The sequence below is a fragment of the Salmo salar genome, chromosome 19 (assembly GCF_965601325.2).
Source record: "Salmo salar chromosome 19, fSalSal1, whole genome shotgun sequence".
In the NCBI taxonomy this organism is placed as follows: domain Eukaryota; kingdom Metazoa; phylum Chordata; class Actinopteri; order Salmoniformes; family Salmonidae; genus Salmo; species Salmo salar.
In genome coordinates, this window is record NC_138309.1 from 45,757,501 (window position 1) to 45,776,445 (window position 18,945).

Genomic DNA, 18,945 nt, shown 5'->3' on the forward strand with positions numbered 1-18,945 from the left:
GTGCACGTTACGGACCCCATGGACCCCAAGGGGTGCACGTTATAGACCAAGGGGTGCACGTTATAGACCCAAAGGGGTGCAGTTTATAGACCCAAAGGGGTGAACGTTATAGACCCAAAGGGGTGCACGTTATAGACCCAAAGGGGTGCACGTTATAGACCCCATGGACCCCAAAGGGGTGCACGTTATGGACCCCGATGGGGTGCACGTTATGGACCCCGATGGGGTGCACGTTATGGACCCCGATGGGGTGCACGTTATGGACCCCGAAGGGGTGCACGTTATGGACCCCGAAGGGGTGCACGTTATGGACCCCGAAGGGGTGCACGTTATGGACCCCGAAGGGGTGCACGTTATGGACCCCGAAGGTGCAGTCACGTCCACAGTTTCCAGCAGGTATAAAAGGTGCAGTCACGTCCACAGTTTCCAGCAGGTATACAAGGTGCAGTCACATTCACAGTTTCCAGCAGGTATAAAAGGTGCAGTCACGTCTACAGTTTCCAGCAGGTATAAAAGGTGCAGTCACGTCCACAGTTTCCAGCAGGTATAAAAGGTGCAGTCACGTCCACACTTCCAGCAGGTATAAAAGGTGCAGTCACGTCCACAGTTTCCAGCAGGTATAAAAGGTGCAGTCACGTCCACAGTTTCCAGCAGGTATAAAAGGTGCAGTCACGTCCACAGCTCCCTCAACATTACAGAACATTAATTAATAATCAATCATTTTAAAAAGTAAAGTAAAAAAACAAGTAATAGAAGAGGTAGCATAGTAATAATGGACTGGATTTACAAATATAAAGTGGTTGTGTCTTGGTCACCCAGCAGAATCAATAGTACATGATAGAACAGCAACGTTGAGAGTTTGTGTGTGTGTGTGTTAGTGTCAGGCAGCGTTTTCCAAACTCGGTCCTCGGGACCCCAAGGGGTGCATGTTATGGACCCCATGGACCCCAAAGGGTGCACGTTATGGACCCCATGGACCCCAAAGGGTGCAGGTTATGGACCCCAAAGGGTGCACGTTATGGACCCCATGGACCCCAAAGGGTGCAGGTTATGGACCCCATGGACCCCAAAGGGTGCACGTTATGGACCCCATGGGCTCCAAAGGGTGCAGGTTATGGGCCCCATGGACTCCAAAGGGTGCATGTTATGGAGCCCAAAGGGTGCAGGTTATGGACCACAAGGGTGCAGGTTATGGACCCCATGGACCCCAAAGGGTGCACGTTATGGACCCCAAAGGGTGCAGGTTATGGACCCCATGGACCCCAAAGGGTGAACATTATGGACCCCATGGACCCCAAAGGGTGCAGGTTATGGACCCCATGGACCCCAAAGGGTGCAGGTTATGGACCCCATGGACCCCAAAGGGTGCAGGTTATGGACCCTATGGACCCCAAAGGGTGCACGTTATGGACCCCATGGACCCCAAAGGGTGCACGTTATGGACCCCATGGACCCCAAAGGGTGCACGTTATGGACCCCATGGACCCCAAAGGGTGCACGTTATGGACCCCATGGACCCCAAAGGGTGCACGTTACGGACCCCAAAGGGTGCAGGTTATTGACCCCAAAGGGTGCACGTTATGGACGCCATGGACCCCAAAGGGTGCACGTTATGGACCACAAAGGGTGCACGTTATGGACGCCATGGACCCCAAAGGGTGCACGTTATGGACCACAAAGGGTGCACGTTACGGACCCCAAGGGGTGCAGGTTACGGACCCCAAGGGGTGCAGGTTACGGACCCCAAGGGGTGCAGGTTACGGACCCCAAGGGGTGCAGGTTACGGACCCCAAGGGGTGCAGGTTACAGACCCCAAGGGGTGCAGGTTACAGACCCCAAGGGGTGCAGGTTACAGACCACAAGGGGTGCACGTTATAGACCCAAAGGGGTGCACGTTACGGACCCCATAGACCCAAAGGGGTGCACGTTACGGACCGACCCCGATGGGCTGCACATTATGGACCGACCCCGATGGGGTGCACGTTATGGACCCCGATGGGGTGCACGTTATGGACCCCGATGGGGTGCACGTTATGGACCCCGATGGGGTGCACGTTATGGACCCCGATGGGGTGCACGTTATGGACCCCGATGGGGTGCACGTTATGGACCCCGATGGGGTGCACGTTATGGACCCCGATGGGGTGCACGTTATGGACCCCGATGGGGTGCACGTTATGGACCCCGATGGGGTGCACGTTATGGACCCCGAAGGGGTGCACGTTATGGACCCCGAAGGGGTGCACGTTATGGACCCCGAAGGGGTGCACGTTATGGACCCCGATGGGGTGCACGTTATGGACCCCGATGGGGTGCACGTTATGGACCCCGATGGGGTGCACGTTATGGACCCCGATGGGGTGCACGTTATGGACCCCGAAGGGGTGCACGTTATGGACCCCGAAGGGGTGCACGTTATGGACCCCGAAGGGGTGCACGTTATGGACCCCATTATCACAGCTGATTCAACTCATCAAGTTTTGATTATTTGGCATTAGCTGTGTAGTGTTAGGGAAAAAACCAAAACGTTCACCCCTTGGGAAACGCAGGTGTAAGGGTTGAATGTGTGGCGAGTCCGTGCAAATCATTTCTACGGTGCAGATAGTCTGTGGTGCAATAGGCTCTACGGTGTAGGTCTATGCAGGGAGACATAGCTGTTCATTAGTCTGATGGCCTGGTGGTAGAAGCTGTCTCGGAGCTTGTTGGTCCAAGACCCGATGCTCCGATACCGTTTCCCAGATGGTAACAGAGTAAACAGTCCACGGCTCGGGTGACTGCAGCCCTTGACGATCTTCCAGGCCTTCCTCAAACACTGCCTGTTGTAGATAATAATAGGAGGGCAGGGAGCGTAGTGGGCAGTACATACCACCCTTTGTAGAGCCTTCCGGTTGAGGGCGGTGCAGTTGCTGTACCAGGCGATGATGCAGCCGGTCTTGGATGCTCTCGATAGTGCAGTGGTAGAACTTCTTGAGGATCTGAGGACACATGCTGAATTTCTTCAGTCACCTGATGATGATGTTGGAGTCGTACGTGACCATGCAGATGTACAGAAGGGGGCTGAGCACACACCCCTGCGGGACCCCGTGTTGAGGGTCAGTGTGGCAGAGGTGTGTTGCCTACCCTCACCATCTGGGGTCCAGTTGCAGAGGTAGGTGTTCATACCCAGGGCCTTGAGCTTAGTGTCAAGCATGGAGGGGCCTATGGTGTTGAAAGCTGAGCTGTAGGCGATGAACATCTTTCTCACATAGGTGTTGCTCTTGTCCAGGTGGGATAGGGCAGTGTGTAGGGCAATGGCGATTGCGTCATCTGTGGATATGTTGGATCGTATGCAGATTTTTGTGGGCCCAGGGTGTCAGGTAAGGTGGAGCTGATTTGGTTCTTGGAACCAGCATCTCAAAGCACTTCATGATGACAGACGTGAGTGCTGCAGGGCGATAGTCATTTAGGCAGGTTACCTTTGCTTGATTGGGTACAGGGACAATGGTGGACATCTTGAAGCATGTGGGGATCACAGACTGGGACAGGGAGAGGTTGAATATGTCCGTGAAAACTCCAGCCAGCTGGTCTGCGCATGCTCTGAGGACATTGCCGGGGACACTGTCTGGACCGGTTCCTTTGCGAGCATTCACACGCTCGAAGGTCTTACTGACGTCAGCCGCAGAGATCTAGAGCTCACAGTCTTCTACAGCAGCGGGGGCCCTCATGGGAGGATCGGTGCTGGGGGTATACAGCTGTGATTATAACCACTGGGAATTATCTTCGGAGATAGTGGGGTTGGCACTTAATCGGGAGGTATTCCAGAGCGGGAGAACAGAAAGTTGTGAGGAATTGTAAGTTACCACAGTCACACCATGAGTTGTTGATAATGAAGCAAATGCCTTCTCCTTTACTTTTCCCAGAAAGATTCCTCTGACCACGCGATAATGGAAAACCCAGCAGGCTGGATAGCCGGATCCAGCACGGAGCCCGTGAGCCACGTTTCAGTGAGGCAAATGATGTGTGTCTCTCAGGTCCCGTTGGTAGGATATCCTCACTCTGAGCTTGTAACCTATTGTCTAGCGACTGTACATTTGCTAGTAAAATACTAGGAAGCATTAGGTGATTTGCCCTTCTCCTTAGTCTGACTAGAACGCTAGCTCTCTTTTTAGTAGGGCTCCTGGAATGAATGGATCTGCTTTGGGAGAACTGAACAAAGGGTCCAGTTCTGGAAAGTCGAATCTGTCAAATTTGTGGCGAGTAACCGCCGATCTGATGACCAGGAGTGCTCGTCGGTCATAGGCGATAATACTAGAAACATTTTGAGCAAATAAAGTAAAAAGGAACAATAAAATAAACAAAAGACTGCAAAGTTGGCTAGGAGCTAGCAACACAGCGAACGTGTCAGTCGGTGCCATCTTGTCATAATGATATGCTAACTTACTCGTGTTGCCTGCATATCTCCTCTATGTCTGCGTTCTCCGTGTTGCTGTTGGACTTGCGGGCCTTGTCCAGCTCCTTCTCCAGCTCCGACCGGTGGGCGTTCTTCATCGCCTCGATTGCTGGGGCAACCAAAACAAAGAACGTTGTTATTTAGGAGAGATCATCAAGCATTGACGGACCACGTTAGGTAATCGTGTAGTTTTAGAAAGAAAATACACTGTTTTATAAAGCAGAGCCCAAAGACCATGCTAACTCACAATTGTGGATTTGTGTACACAAGTGAACAAAATACTTAATGTTAGCCTGATGGTACTGCTAGCATGGGACACTAGGCCTATATGATTACCAAGGTGCTACTGGGTTAGCGTTAGCTGCTATCGCAATTACTACTGACCGGCTATGGTAGCGGCAGTCTCCTCGGCTAGCAGCCTCTCCTTTTCCTCGTGTAGGTTCTCCAGTGCTCTCTGGTTTTTCCTCTGCAGTTCTTCAATCACCCTCTGGTGGGACTCCTCCATGGCAGCAAAGCCCCTCTCACAGGTGGCCTATCAATGGAGGGGAAAGGGTGAAAAGTGAATCTACATGAAACCATAAGCTAGGGCCAGGAGTTTCTTGCCTGACCATGTGATTTGACTAGGAAAAGCTCTGGACCCTAGTTATAGGGTATTTTTCCTGGTCAAACTCTGGATCTAGTTAAAGCCCAAAAAACTCTGACCCAGAACTCCTGACCCCAGCCACAACCACTGTTGACCATCTCTTCACTGACGACAAACACCAGCTAGCTACTTTAGCTATTAACAACATAAGCCTCTGGTACAGAATACACAATACATTGAAGAAATGCGTAGGCAGCGAGAACACAATGTGATTGAGAAGGCTGTGTTCTGTAGCCTAATTATCCCTGCAACAGTGAAGTTATTCAACCGCAGCCACGATTTGAAGCCAAGTGAAATCTGGGCTGCTCGCTCATAAAACACCTATCACAAATTGAGTTCATGTCATAGTGGGTCATATTGTTAGCCGTCTATAATGTGAAAAACGTATAATCTGTTTCTATTGGGGATGTCTTGGTGGAATGTAGGAGGTTAAGATGAGACCAAATAGAACAATGGATAATAGGCTGATTCTGTGGGGACAGACAGACAGTGGAGTCTGGTGTGTCTCCATCGTACTGTCCCTCGGCCAGCCTGTCTGTGTCAAATGAGGCAGGATTGGCAGCTTCGCACCAACACCTTTTAGCAGTATAGAGAAAGAAGGCTGGGGAGGGGAGGACGGGGTCTGATCAACACGGTTTTAGAGTCACTCACAATGCTATTATAATTACAGTGCATGTTTCCACAAGAGGGGATTTGAATGGCCTTCCGACCAGCTCGACACTAAACCTACTTCCGTCCTCTATTCAGTGTTGCTAATCTGAGTACTGTCCTATGCTCTCTATTCCTAAAATGTCTGTTTTCACAGGGATTTCCCCAGCGCTCAGGAAACTGGCCCAGGAGGGAACAAACTTTGAGACTGAGCCAACCCCCCCACCCACTGGCTGGATATTTGGGGGCACTTCCTACTGTGCCATCACAGCAAGCAACACCTGCCCTTTATTTAGTGTGTGTGTGTGTTTGTGTCTAAGTGCGTTTGTGGGGGCCATTTCCTGTTTAGGGGAGAGGCTGGTGTATAGTATACAACTACATGTAAATAAAGTATGTCTGACTGGAGGGACTGTGTTCCAGGGATGAAACCTGTCCTCAAGGACCAGGAAGAGATCTGCTAAAACGTTATTACTGATATTACAATGTTATTACTGTTAAGAGGACTGCAAAAATGCTACCACCCGTCCGTCTCCATACACAACAACACAAAGATTACATCACCAGCAGCAACAACAAAAGACCTGGTGTAGCACAGGTCAACTCATGTCAGCTGTGTACCCAAGCTGTGTTCCCAAGCTGTGTTCCCAAGCTGTGTTCTAAACCTGAGTAGGAGAACCCATGTCATCTGCTTAGAAACAGTCTCTATTCAGGCCTAATAAAAACACGCAGGAAACAACAACTCTTAAAACTATTCATATAAAGCTGGAGCCTGGTTATAAACGTCTACAACGTAATGTAGAGACCATGACAATGGATAAAATGTTGTTTTCTTTTTTACTTGAATTCTATGTAGTCTAAATAAATAATAATAATACACAAAACAGGATCTATAACGTATAAAAAACATCTGGGTAACTATATGTTCACATACATTACCAAAGATTCTAGGTATATGATCATGGTGGAATGTGGTTAATAGACTTTTTTTAGTTGCGATTAGATCTTGTATTGCATTTCTTCCTTTTAAGAATTACTTTTCCAAGAAAGTAAATATCAATCAAATGTATTTATAAAGCCCTTCTTACTTCAGCTGATGTCACAAAGTGCTGTACAGAAACCCAGCCTAAAACCCCAAACAGCAAGCACCTAGAAGCACCTGCATTGCAAATATGTCTACGCTTCAAGCATTCTGCAATGTTTTGATAGCCTGTCAATTATTATGAGTTCAATCAGCATGTCAGAAGGGGGAAAAGTTAATTGTTGTCAGTTAAAGCAAAAGCACATCAAAAAGACAAAAAGAGGTAAGCCCCATGCACCTTCAAATGCAGGTCATTTAAACTTCCCCCTCAAGAAAAAACAAAATGTCCACCCGATTATCTAAATCATGTATCTGTTGAGGACAACAATAGGTAGACAGCTTTAAAAGGGCTTCAACCGTTTTGTATTTGACACTTCTAATATATACGACGCCTACTGAAGAAAGGAATCTTTAATGAAGCACATCAAACTGTAGCTTCCGAGAAAGTCATTTGATCAGCAACTATACCTACTGGGATGATCATTTCACATTGGATGTGTAAATATGCTGATAGACACTAAATAACATGACCTGAATTCTTTGTCAGCCTGACTTTCATGGGACTGTAAGAGAGGTTCTGGTTGGTCTCCTTAAGCAGATGGGTTGCCTCCCACATAAACAATGTTCCAGTTGGGATTTCGGAGAAGTAGTTCTGGTTAACTAACCTTTTTCCTGTCAAACAAAACGGGTTCCTCAGCGCACAAGTAGCGTCAACAACCACATGCACTAACAGTGGATTAGTCACCATGCAACACTGGAGGATACTGATATACAAAGGAAAGCAAGCAGAGTGAGGATAGCAGGGCTACAGAGGAAAAGGGGGGGGGGGGGGGGGGGGGGTAAGGGAGGGAAGGGGGGGGGGGCAGGAGGGTGGGGGGGTGCCACAAGGAGACAAGGCATCACGGACGGAGGAACAGAAAGGACAAGGAACGGCTTCCACCTTCAGATTCTCCAGGTCTTTGTCGTATTTCAGCCGGAGGGTAGCTGCGTCGCCCTGGAGCTCCCTCCGCTTCATCTCCTCTGTCATGGCCGAGACCTGGGCCACCAGCTCCTGGATGCGCTCCTTGAGGGCGGAGGTCGTAGAGGTCTCAGGGGACATCGTTTCATCCTCTGCCCCAGTGGGATAGCCTGCTCCTGGGGTGACATCCATCTGATGATGGAACTTCTCCAGTAGGACACTCATCTCTGTCTCGTGTTTCTTCTTCAGGTTCTCCATGCAGACAGTCAGAGAGTCAATCTCCTTCACGTTTTCTTCACGTTCTAGACGCAATATCTCGGACACCTTTGCCACCTCCTGTCGCAGATTTTCTGTTACCTGTGTGTAGACGTCCTTGGTCTCCCGCAGCTCCAGCTTGTGCTTGGCTACCATGTCTTGCAGCTGTATGGCCTTGTCCAGGGAGTCAATGGGCTCCCCTTCGATCTGGATGTGTGTTACTGGTCTAGTATCTTCACTCATAGTGCTTTCAAGGCATTGCAGATGATTCTGTTGATCCGACAATTTGGATTGGAGTTCTCCGTTCTGTTCTCTCAATAGAAGGCAGTTGGCACAGTCAGAGTTGCCAATCCGAAGTTTCTCAACCTGTGTTTCTTTCAGCTCTTTCTCGTGTTGGAAGTTCAGCCTGCTGATGAGAAAGGCCATGTGAGCTTCTGTGGCTGCGTCTTGAAGGTACTCAGACCATTGTTTCTTAACTTTTCCGGAATCAAAGCTAGCTAGGACCAAGGACAGGAGGGTGTCATTTGTGGACATTTCAATGGTGGAGGCAATTAGGTTAAACAAATACACTTTCTCTTGCAATGCCTCTGTTAGATCTTTCAAAATGAGCGTGTTGGTGTCATTATCAAGCCAGCTGCACCAATTCAAAAGGTCTGCTTGCATGGTCTGTGCAGTCACAGTCATCTTATTATCAACTTCCATCTTGGGTCGAGGACAAATCCTGTTCATCAACAGCAACATGCTCTTCTCAGCTACCGTACGCTGTACTACACGCATTTCAAAACTACATGCACGTTCACCTTCAGTCTTGCATGGGCTAACCTCTAAAGCGTTCAACAGACCACTCCAGAACGCTGCCTCTAATACCAACCTTTTCATTACTCTCTGACTTACTTCATCTGGCTCTTCTTCAAAGAATCCAAGGCAGTCTGTGATATGTAAAGAGCTTTTCAGATCAATTAGGGTTTTCTCCACACTAACATCGAGCTTCACTAACACATCTAACACCCGACTAAGGGCCTCAGACTTCATCTTTATCTCACCTACTACTTGCTTTATAACACTTTTGTCTGCTACCTTCCTCTCACCGGTCTGCATCAAGTCTTCACTAACATTCACTTCTCTTTCTCCCCTAGCCGACTTTGCCTTTACCCCCAACTTTGCTCGCAACATCCTAATCTCATTCTCTGCCTCTAAAAGTTTCACACACTGGACTCTCTCCGATTCCTGGTTTCTAGCTTGAAGTTCAACGTTCTGAGCTTGAAGTTCTCTACAGAGCTCTTCCTTTTCCAAGAGCTTGGCCCCTGTTGCCTCCAGCTGCTCTTTGAGTTGCCCTTTCTCCTTAGGAGCACCTTCCTCTGCCATCTGGAATCCCAGACCTTTGAGAGTGGCCTCTTTCAGCTGCAGTCTCCTCTCTCCATCCTTCAGGCTGCTTCCTAGCACCTCCAAGGTGACAAGGGCCTCATGAAGCTTCACAGACTTCTCATTCAGCTCTCTCTCATAGAACTCCCTGTCGATAGCATTGGCTTGGCTCTCTGCTAGTCTGGCCCTGACTCCGTTCAGCTCTTCTAGGATCAGTAGGTGCTGTTTCCCGCCTTGCAGGTTGATCAGCTCAGCTTTGAGCCTGTTGATCTCCCTATCTGCCTCAGTTAGTTGGTTCACTATCTCCTGATAGCGCTGGTTCAGCGCTCCGTTTTCGCTCTTTAGAAGTTCAACCCTGTGGGACAACGCCCGTACAGTGATCTCTTGGCATTCCGAGTGGTCTTCGATTTGACACAGTGGTCCGTAAGGGGTCTTCCGGCTCTCCACCTTCTGAACCCTTCCTAGCATGTCCTCCATGGCCAGGAGACGCGATTCATAACTGTGGATGCTTTCGCCCGCCCTGGCCAAGCTCTGCCTCATGGACTCGTTGTCTACCTCTTGTTGAAACTTCCAGCTCTCCAAAAGCCTCTGGCAACTACCCTGTTGTCCTATTTCCAGACTAGCCTCCACGCAGAATTCACTGTGAGATCGTAGCAATCTAACCAGTCCCTTCAGAGTCAGGGACTTTCCTGATATCAAGTCCTCTAGCTCTTGAATCCTGTCTACACTATCTTCGATCAAAAAGCTAACATTCTTTTTGACGGGCGGCTCTGAGGAAGGCAGGCTTTCCAGAGGGGCTGTTGTTTGGGGGTGGGAAAAGTAAAGTTCCTTGATGGAGAGGTGGGAAAGCGAGAGGCCAAGCTGTGCCTGCATATTACGCTTTTTCAGTTCTTGCAGCTGCAGGAGCTCTTTGGTCTCCTGATACTTCCTTGCTAAGCTCTGCGCTTGAGAACTAACCAGTTCCGGCCTCTTCGTCTGGGGCTTGATATCAGCCTCCAGAACCAAAGGGAGCTCCAGCTTGGAAAAGGGGACCAGAAAGTTGGTTAACACACACAGCAGGGGTGAAAAAGGCTAGCTAAATTATTTTAGGTAATACATAAATTATTTCCCTCTGGATTCAGAGCGATTAAACATTATGAAATCATACTATAAAGCACCAGTCAAAAGTTTGGACACACCTACTCATTCAAAGGGTTTTCCTTTATTTTTACTATTTTCTACATTATTATTATACAATGAAGACATCAAAACTATGAAATAACACATATGGTATCATGTAGTAACCAAAAAAGGGTTGAACAAATCAAAATATATTTTATATTTCAGATTCTTCAAAGTAGCCATCCTTTGCCTTGATGATAGCTTTGCACACTCTTGGCATTCTCTCAACCAGCTTCATGAGGTAGTCACCTGGAATGCATTTCAATTAACAGGTGTGCCTTGTTAAAAGTTAAATTGTGGAATTTCTTTCATTTTTAATACGTTTGAGCCAATCAGTTGTTTTGTGACAAGGTTTGGGTGGTATACAGAAGCTAGCCCTATTTTGTAAAAGACCAAGTCCATACTACGACAAAAACAGCTCAAATAAGCGAAGTGAAACAACAGTGCATCATTACTTTAAAACATGGTCTGTCAATACAGAACATTTTGAGAACTTTTAAAGTTTCTTCAAGTGTAGTTGGAAAAACCATCAAGCGCTATGATGAAACTGGCTGTCATGAGGACCGCGCAAGGAAAGGAAGACCCAGAGTTACCTCTGCTGCAGAGGATAAGTTCAGTAGAGTTACCAGCCTCAGAAATTGCAGCCCAAATAAATGCTTCACAGAGTTCAAGTAACAGACACATCTCAACATCAACTGTTCAGAGGAGACTGTGTGAATCAAGCCTTCATGATCGAATTGCTGCAAAGAAACCACTACTAAAGGACATTAGACCAGTGGAAATCTGTCCTTTGGTCTGATGAGTCCAAATTGGAGATTTTTGGTTCCAACCGCTGTGTCTTTGTGAGACGCAGAGTAGGTGAACGGATGATCTCCGCATGTGTGGTTCCCCCCGTGAAGCATGGAGGAGGTGGTGTGATGGTGCTTTGCTGGTGACACTGTCTTTGATTTATTTCGAATTCAAGGCACACATAACCAGCATGGCTACCACAGCATTCTACAGCAAAACACCATCCCATCTGGTTTGCACTTAGTGGGGCTATCATTTGATTTTCAAAAGGACAATGACCCAACAAACCTCCAGGCTGTGTAAGGAGTATTTGACCAAGAAGAGTGATGGAGTGCTGCATCAGATGACCTGGCCTCCACAATCACCCAACCTCAACCCAATTGAGATGGTTAAGGATGAGTTGGACCGCATAGTGAAGGAAAAGCAGCCAACAAGTGCTCAGCATATGTGGGAACTCCTTCAAGACTGTTGGAAAAGCATTCCTCATGAAGCTGGTTGAGAGAACTCCAAGAGTGTGCAAAGCTGTCATCAAGGCAAAGGGTGGCTACTTTGAAGAATCTAAAATATATTTTGATTTGTTTAACACTTTAGTTGCTACATGATTCCATTATTTCATAGTTTTGATGTCTTCAATATTATTCTACAATGTAAAAAAGAGTAAAAATAAAGAAACTCTTGAATGAGTAGGTGTGTCCAAACTTTTGAATGGTACCGTATATCATTTTGACTTCAACATTATGCCATTTAACCATAACGATGAAAAACATTACAGCTTCTATCATTAGGCCAAATTATGAGAATTAGAGCGCTGGAAAAAGATTTAATGGCCATGATTAGTGAATCACAAATTAGCATGCACATTAAATGGTTAAGGAGTTAATTCATGGGGTAAGTAATGCAAAGTTAGTGCTAGCTAGGTGGTTTAATTAGAGATGGGAGGCATACCAGGTTCTTGGAATAAACTATGTTCTTGAGATATCCTTTTTCTGAATTCTTTCCGCTCTTCACAAAATATTTCTCAAAAGGCACTCATCACATTGCATTTCATTGCGTAATAGCAATAACAATGCAGGTCAGAACTAAAATCGAACAGTGTAATGAACGTGAAAATTGCTTCTTAAACCAAAAATAAGTCAAAACAACATGAACAGGAAATTAATTATTTTCTCCTGAAATTACCTTTTTGTTTTGGCTTTAGCAAAAAATGCAAAGGACAGCATAAACGAACCACATTCTCTCCCTATCTAAATATCAAAGCGGTCAACTCAAGCTATCCAAGAAAACTATCTTTGATAAAACTCAGATTTACACAATAAGTGGTGAAGAATTCAAAAAGCATACATTAACCCTCCTTACGGACACACACTGACCCGCTCTCTAACACACACATACATACAAGCAAAAATCCAACAGAAAACGACTATCTGTATAATGGTCTGGCGCTCACATCAGTAAAAAGAAGAACAGATGGTCGGAACAGCAGTAAAAAAACAAAACATCTGAAATCCATTCAAATAAAAATCATCAGGAGACAAGCCAAACCATGTTATTTCATACAGTTCTGAGCCAAATGTCATTATTTCAACTACTATGGCTGTACTGTTGAAGTCAAGTAGCCTAATGCATTTATGCCGTTTACAGCATCACAGGATCACCGAAAAGGAAACTTATCCATCTAAATGTTAATCGTTAATTGAATGCATCACGTTCGATACACATGCATGAGTTTGCGAACATCTGTCTTACCTAAAAAAAAAACGAAACATCAGCAAGAAGCCGTAAAAGGAGTCCTAAAAACAAGATGTTTCTCCTCACATGCAACCAACGGACTCATGCAAAGGAACATTCTGGAGCCGTTTTGTAGCTTTGATGTCAGTCAGTTTGATGTTTTCTCACAATTAAAATACAACATGCAAAGGAGGTTATGAAATGAAAAGAGAACACACCGTTCATTCTGTACGGTTGACTTCATGAAATCTTAACTCAACAGGACTGTCTATAGAGCATAGAACAGCTCTGAGGAGAAGAAAAGCTCTGTGGTGCTTACCTGGGAGACGTATCCGGAACGGACGTGCTGCTCTCTCTCCAGAGCCGTCCTCAGCTGGACCTCCAGATTCTGTTTGTGCTGGTTGGAGTGCAGCAGTTGCTGGTGACAGCTCTCCAACTGCAGCTTCAGCTCTTCTACCTGGGAGAGGCAAGGTACAATGGACAAGGTGAACACTGACCTATCAGCAACCTCTGACCTTTGACATTGATCTCAGTTCCCATAAAAACACCCACCCCTTTCTTGTAGCTCTCCAGCAGTTTCTCCAGCTCGGCCGTCTCCCTGGTCTGCAGTGTCGAGGGCAGAAGTACCCTCCTCTCATCCCTGATGGGTGTCTGCTCCACCTGCTGCCAGTGCTGCTCGATCTCCTCCTCCACCTTCTGCTGCCTCTCCAGGGAGGGGGGACCCACGCACTCACCCCCAGGGCTGCCTTGACTCCCTCCCCCCTTCTCAAAGTCCATCCTCCCGCCCTCGGAGCCTGCTGGTTGGTCCTTGGAGGAGCCAGTAACAGATTCATACCTCCTCCGTCGTTCTTCCCTCCTCCGGTTCCGATCAGGGTCTCCTATGTCAGTCTGCAGGGGCTCAGCCTTCTGGGCCCGCTGCTGGGCCAAAGCCTGGGCAATGGGTCGGAACTCGCCCCAGTCGAAGGTCTTTGAGCGGCCTTGTTGTCGGCGCTCGCGTGCCCGACTCTTCTTAAGGCCTGGACCTGGCTCACGCTCCACGGACGAGGTCTCGGAGGAAGGGGAGTCCTGGGTCACGTCCGGCTGAACCAGCCCCTCCAGTGGGGAGAAGGAGCCGTGGTTGCTAGCCACGTCTGGAGCGGTGGAGGGTCTGACATTCTTCATGACAGCCTGGATCCAGTTCCTCCGTATGCCTGCAGTCATGGCCGACAGGGTGTGCATGCCCTCCTGGGTCTGAGGAGGACAGTTAGGGCATTAGATTCACACTGTACAATAACATCCTATTGGGTGACAGAGAGGGGCTCTGTTACATCCATACAACAAACTGCTTTTTGATAAGAAAAAGTGACAAAAAGGGTTAGATAAACGCAAATCAAATCATTATTACTACATGAAATAATCTGAGATGGTATGTGAATGATTGGGGTTTACATGTATCTGGAAGCCGTAGTTGCGTTGAGCCTGGTATTCAGTGACGTTATAACACGTAGACAGTTCTATCTCCCCGTCCAGATCTGAAGCCTGAAATACAGCATTATTACAGATAATGCCTGAAATACAGCATTATTACAGATGGTGAAATCAGGTACAGAATAGTTTATTATCAGCATACAAGCAGCCAGTTGCAGGAGTTGAACAATTATTTTGAAACTGGGTACTGTGTACAAAAATATAAAACGCAACATGCAACAATTTCAAAGAGTTACATTTCATATAAGGAAATCAGTCAATTTAAATGAATTCATTAGGCCCTAATCTATGGATTTCACATGACTGGGAATACAGATATTAATCTGTTGGTCACAGATATCTTAATAAGAAAAGAAAAAAAAAAGGGCGTGGATCAGAAAACCAGCCAGTATCTGGTGTGACCACCATTTGCCTCACGCAGCGTGACACATCTCCTTTACATAGAGTTGATCAGGCTGTTGATTGTGGCCTGTGGAATGTTGTCCCACTCCTCTACAATGGCTATGTGAAGTTTCTGGATATTGGCAGGAACTGGAACACACTGTCATACACGTCGATCCAGAGCATCCCAAACATGCTCAACGGGTGACATGTCTGGTGAGTATGCAGGCAGTGGAAGAACTGGGACATTTTCAGCTTCCAGGAATTGTGTACAGATCCTTGTGACATGGGGCTGTGCATTATAATGTTGAAACATGAGATGATGGCGGCAGATGAATGGCACGACAATGGTCCTCAGGATCTCGTCACGGTATCTCTACATACAAATTGTCATCGACAAAATGCAAATTGTGCTAGTTGTCCATAGCTTACGCCTGCCCATACCATAACGCCACCATGGAGCACTCTGTTCACAACGTTGACTGCAAACCACTCACCCACACGACGCCATACACGCTTTCTGCCATCTGCCCAGTACAGTTGAAAACGGGATTCGTATATGAAGCATTTGCCCACTGAAGACGGTTAAAACCCTGAACTGCAGTCAGGTCAAGACCCTGGTGAGGACGACGAGCACGCAGATGAGCTTCCCTGAGACGGTTTCTGATACTTTGTGCAGAAATTATTCAGTTTCATCAGCTGCCCGGGTGGCTGGTGTCAGACGATCCCACAGGTGAAGAAGCCGGATGTGGAGGTCCTGGCCTGGCATGTTTGAGGCCGGTTGGACGTACTGCCAAATTCTCTAAAACAATGTTCGAGGCCGGCTTTTATTGTCGCCAGCAGAAGATGCACCTGTGTAATGATCTAATGATCATGCTGTTTAATCAGCTTCTTGATATGCCACACCTGTCAGGTGGATGGATTATCTTGGCAAAGGAGAAATGCTCACTAACAGGGATGTAAACAAGTTTGTGCACAAAATTTGAGAGAAATAAGCTTTTTGTGCACATGGAACATTTCTGGGATATTTTATATCAGCTCATGAAACATGGGACCAACACTTTACATGTTACGTTTATATTTTTGTTTAGTATACAACGTTATCAATAGGAAACAAATACTGTATTGACTAACATTTATTTTAAAGATAACTACTGCCCTGGCTAGTCGGTCACAGTTAAACTCCAGCATGATTGATGAGTCTGGATGGATTTAGAGAAAAGTCACCTCTTCAGCAATGGAGTCCTTGTAGTATCGGAGGCTGTGGTCTGTCAGTACGAACCAAAACTTCTTCCACTGTAGAGGGGGGAGAGAGAGAGAACAACACAGAGTTCACTGGGAATTCATCAACTGTTCTGCTAGTCCAGTAGACTGAGAATAATCAAATCACATTTTATTTTTTAAAGTCCTATTTACATCAGCCAATGTCAGAAAGTGCAGTACAGAAACCCAGCCAAAACCCTCAAAATGCAATGCAGATATAGAAGAATAAAACATATTTAGCACCAGTGAGAGTTATAACAGAGCAATGACATTAGGAGCTCGGTTTCTGTGTGCATTACAAACATTTTAGTAATTTAGCAGAGCGACTTACAGTCGTGAGTGCATACGTTTTAATACTTTTTCATACTTGTCCCCAGTGGGAAGCGAACCCACAACCCTGCCGTTACAAGCGCCACGCTCTACCAACTGAGCTACACTACACACAGCACAGACAAATACCAGAACAAACCCATTGAAGAGGATACTGAAGCGATGTTGGTAGCCCTCTGAAAAGTAAGGATTTCTATGAAAGCTGTGTGTTAACTTGGACTGTGCAATATATCAAATCAAAAGTTTATTGGTCACATTCACAGTATTGCAGATTTTAAATCGCAGGTGTAGCGAAATGCTAATGTATCTAGCTCCAACAATGCAGCAAACTGTAGAAATATGTAGCGTTGGAGCACCGGTCTACACATTAAACGTAGCTGTAAAAGAACATCGATTTGCTGTATGAAGAGAAGCACCACATAACCCTTTCAACGGTCACCCATTGAAGCTGTGTCAAAGACGGACTGACGCTCGACTCCAAAGGCCATAGAATACTAGAACATTCTAGAAGACATTAGGTGAACGTTCAGATGACTGTTTGAACTACTACTAAATCCCTGATTTGATGATCTGACCTAAAAGACATTTAAAAAAATGTAATATGATTTTCTAAATCTTATGGCATCAAATAATGTTCATATTTCAAGTGTTACAAGTTTCAAGGAAAAAAAACAAAAAACCAACATGAGCTGTTTTGGTGATGTTTGTAGGTATGGTTTGTTGCTTACTTGTCCATGCTCGTCCAGCTTCACCATCCAACCTTTCTTAAAGTTCAGCAAGTCTGGCTGGGAAAAAAATAATAAAAAAGACAGTGTTACACAGCATCCCTAAAAGCATCACTTAAAATCGACTCTTTAAAAACGCCAATGAAATCAAGCCATAGTCCAGTAAGGTCTAGCGCCACCACACGTCAACATCATGCAAGATGAACCAAGAGATGCTGAAACGCACAGATACCAGGTGACTAAAGGTACAGCTTTTTAAAAACAACTTCTATCTGGGATCCATGCAGAACTTCAGAACTTTAACATGTCATACTTACAGCTGAAAGACAAGTATAAGTTATCACGACTGGACGACTACAGTACATAGCTGACAGAAACATTGCAATTCCAACACGCCGCATTTTCTGCACTTTGTTAAATAGATGTTGACGTATTTGGACAATTTTGAATATTTGTAATGAGTATTTTGAACATTTGCATGGCTAAAAAACACACTTCATCAGTTAACTTAATGCCTGATAAAGAGCAGAAAAAAAAGAGGTAGAAGTTTCCCCTGAACACTGACCTAGGATCAGATTGCCTTATCGCTAATCATTTGGAGGATACAATAATAACTGACCCTGGACCAGTGGTTAGGGGAAACATGTATCTACTCCACTACGCATCACAGATCCTGCTATACAAGTCTTAGTGCTGAGTAAAAGAGTTCATGTCTGCTGTGGTTTCACACAGTGGGAGAACTCACACACACACAGTGCCCTGGGGAAGCGGTGTAGGTTTGTGTTGCACGCACACGCACACACACAGACACACAACAGTGCAAAATGGGTGCCAACACGCGGAGGCCTGAGAGCCATGGCTGAACACAGGAGAAGCAGGAAGATAACCTGGAGAGGAGAGGGATCTGTGCTGCCCTCTGCAGCGTGGAGGATTGCATTAGGACGTCCACGCCACCCATCACAGCCCCCTTGACTGTACTGTCCCAGTCACGTCACCCATCACAGCCCCCTTGACTGTACTGTCCCAGTCACCCATCACAGCCCCCTTGACTGTACTGTCCCAGTCACGTCACCCATCACAGCCCCCTTGACTGTACTGTCCCAGTCACCCATCACAGCCCCCTTGACTGTACTGTCCCAGTCACCCATCACAGCCCCCTTGACTGTACTGTCCCAGTCACACCACCCATCACAGCCCCCTTGACTGTACTGTCCCAGTCACACCACCCATCACAGCCCCCTTGACTATTCTCTACAGTGTAATCCTCCACCAACGCAGACATGAAAACCCTGGGCGCTAGAACAGCCAGAAAGATCAGGAACCAAAAGATTCAGAGGTGCAGACTAATAGATCATACACTACAACAATCCCCAGACTACCTATTTTATTAAACTAAGAAAAGGCACGGTGTACCAAAATGGGTTAATTCCTTCATTACTACAGCTGAGCCCCGAGCTGAGCCAGGAGCTGAGCCCGGAGCTGAGCCAGGAGCTGCTGTAACGACATGTCATAGACACAAACCTTCAGTATCATGTGGCTGAAAGGTTCAGTGGTTTCATAGCACACAGTGAGTCATCATTATCATAACATTATCATTAGATAAGGCCTGCTGCACCCTTTGTCAACCCAAATACTTTACGTCCTTATCTTTTATTATTGTTGTTGGGTTGCCGAGCAGGAACCTGACAGTAAGCATTTCATTGGACGGTTTATAGAATGTGTATCCCG

General features: G+C 46.5%; 1 protein-coding gene across 2 annotated transcripts in view; it reads right to left on the bottom strand.

Moving 5' to 3' along the window:
* The window catches only part of LOC106578848 (myosin phosphatase Rho-interacting protein), a 75,065-nt gene that overhangs the window by 12,651 nt on the left and 43,469 nt on the right, over positions 1 to 18,945 (bottom strand). Inside the window, exons 9-16 of one of the 2 annotated variants that reach the window (XM_014158056.3) lie at positions 17,221 to 17,277; positions 16,127 to 16,195; positions 14,480 to 14,569; positions 13,604 to 14,281; positions 13,371 to 13,508; positions 7,739 to 10,390; positions 4,814 to 4,961; positions 4,421 to 4,538 (exon numbers count right to left, since the gene is read on the bottom strand). In XM_014158056.3, coding sequence (XP_014013531.1) covers positions 4,421 to 4,538; positions 4,814 to 4,961; positions 7,739 to 10,390; positions 13,371 to 13,508; positions 13,604 to 14,281; positions 14,480 to 14,569; positions 16,127 to 16,195; positions 17,221 to 17,277 — 3,950 coding nt within the window. The remainder of the gene's footprint in view (positions 1 to 4,420; positions 4,539 to 4,813; positions 4,962 to 7,738; positions 10,391 to 13,370; positions 13,509 to 13,603; positions 14,282 to 14,479; positions 14,570 to 16,126; positions 16,196 to 17,220; positions 17,278 to 18,945) is intronic. The other variant, XM_014158057.3, reaches the window with a different exon arrangement.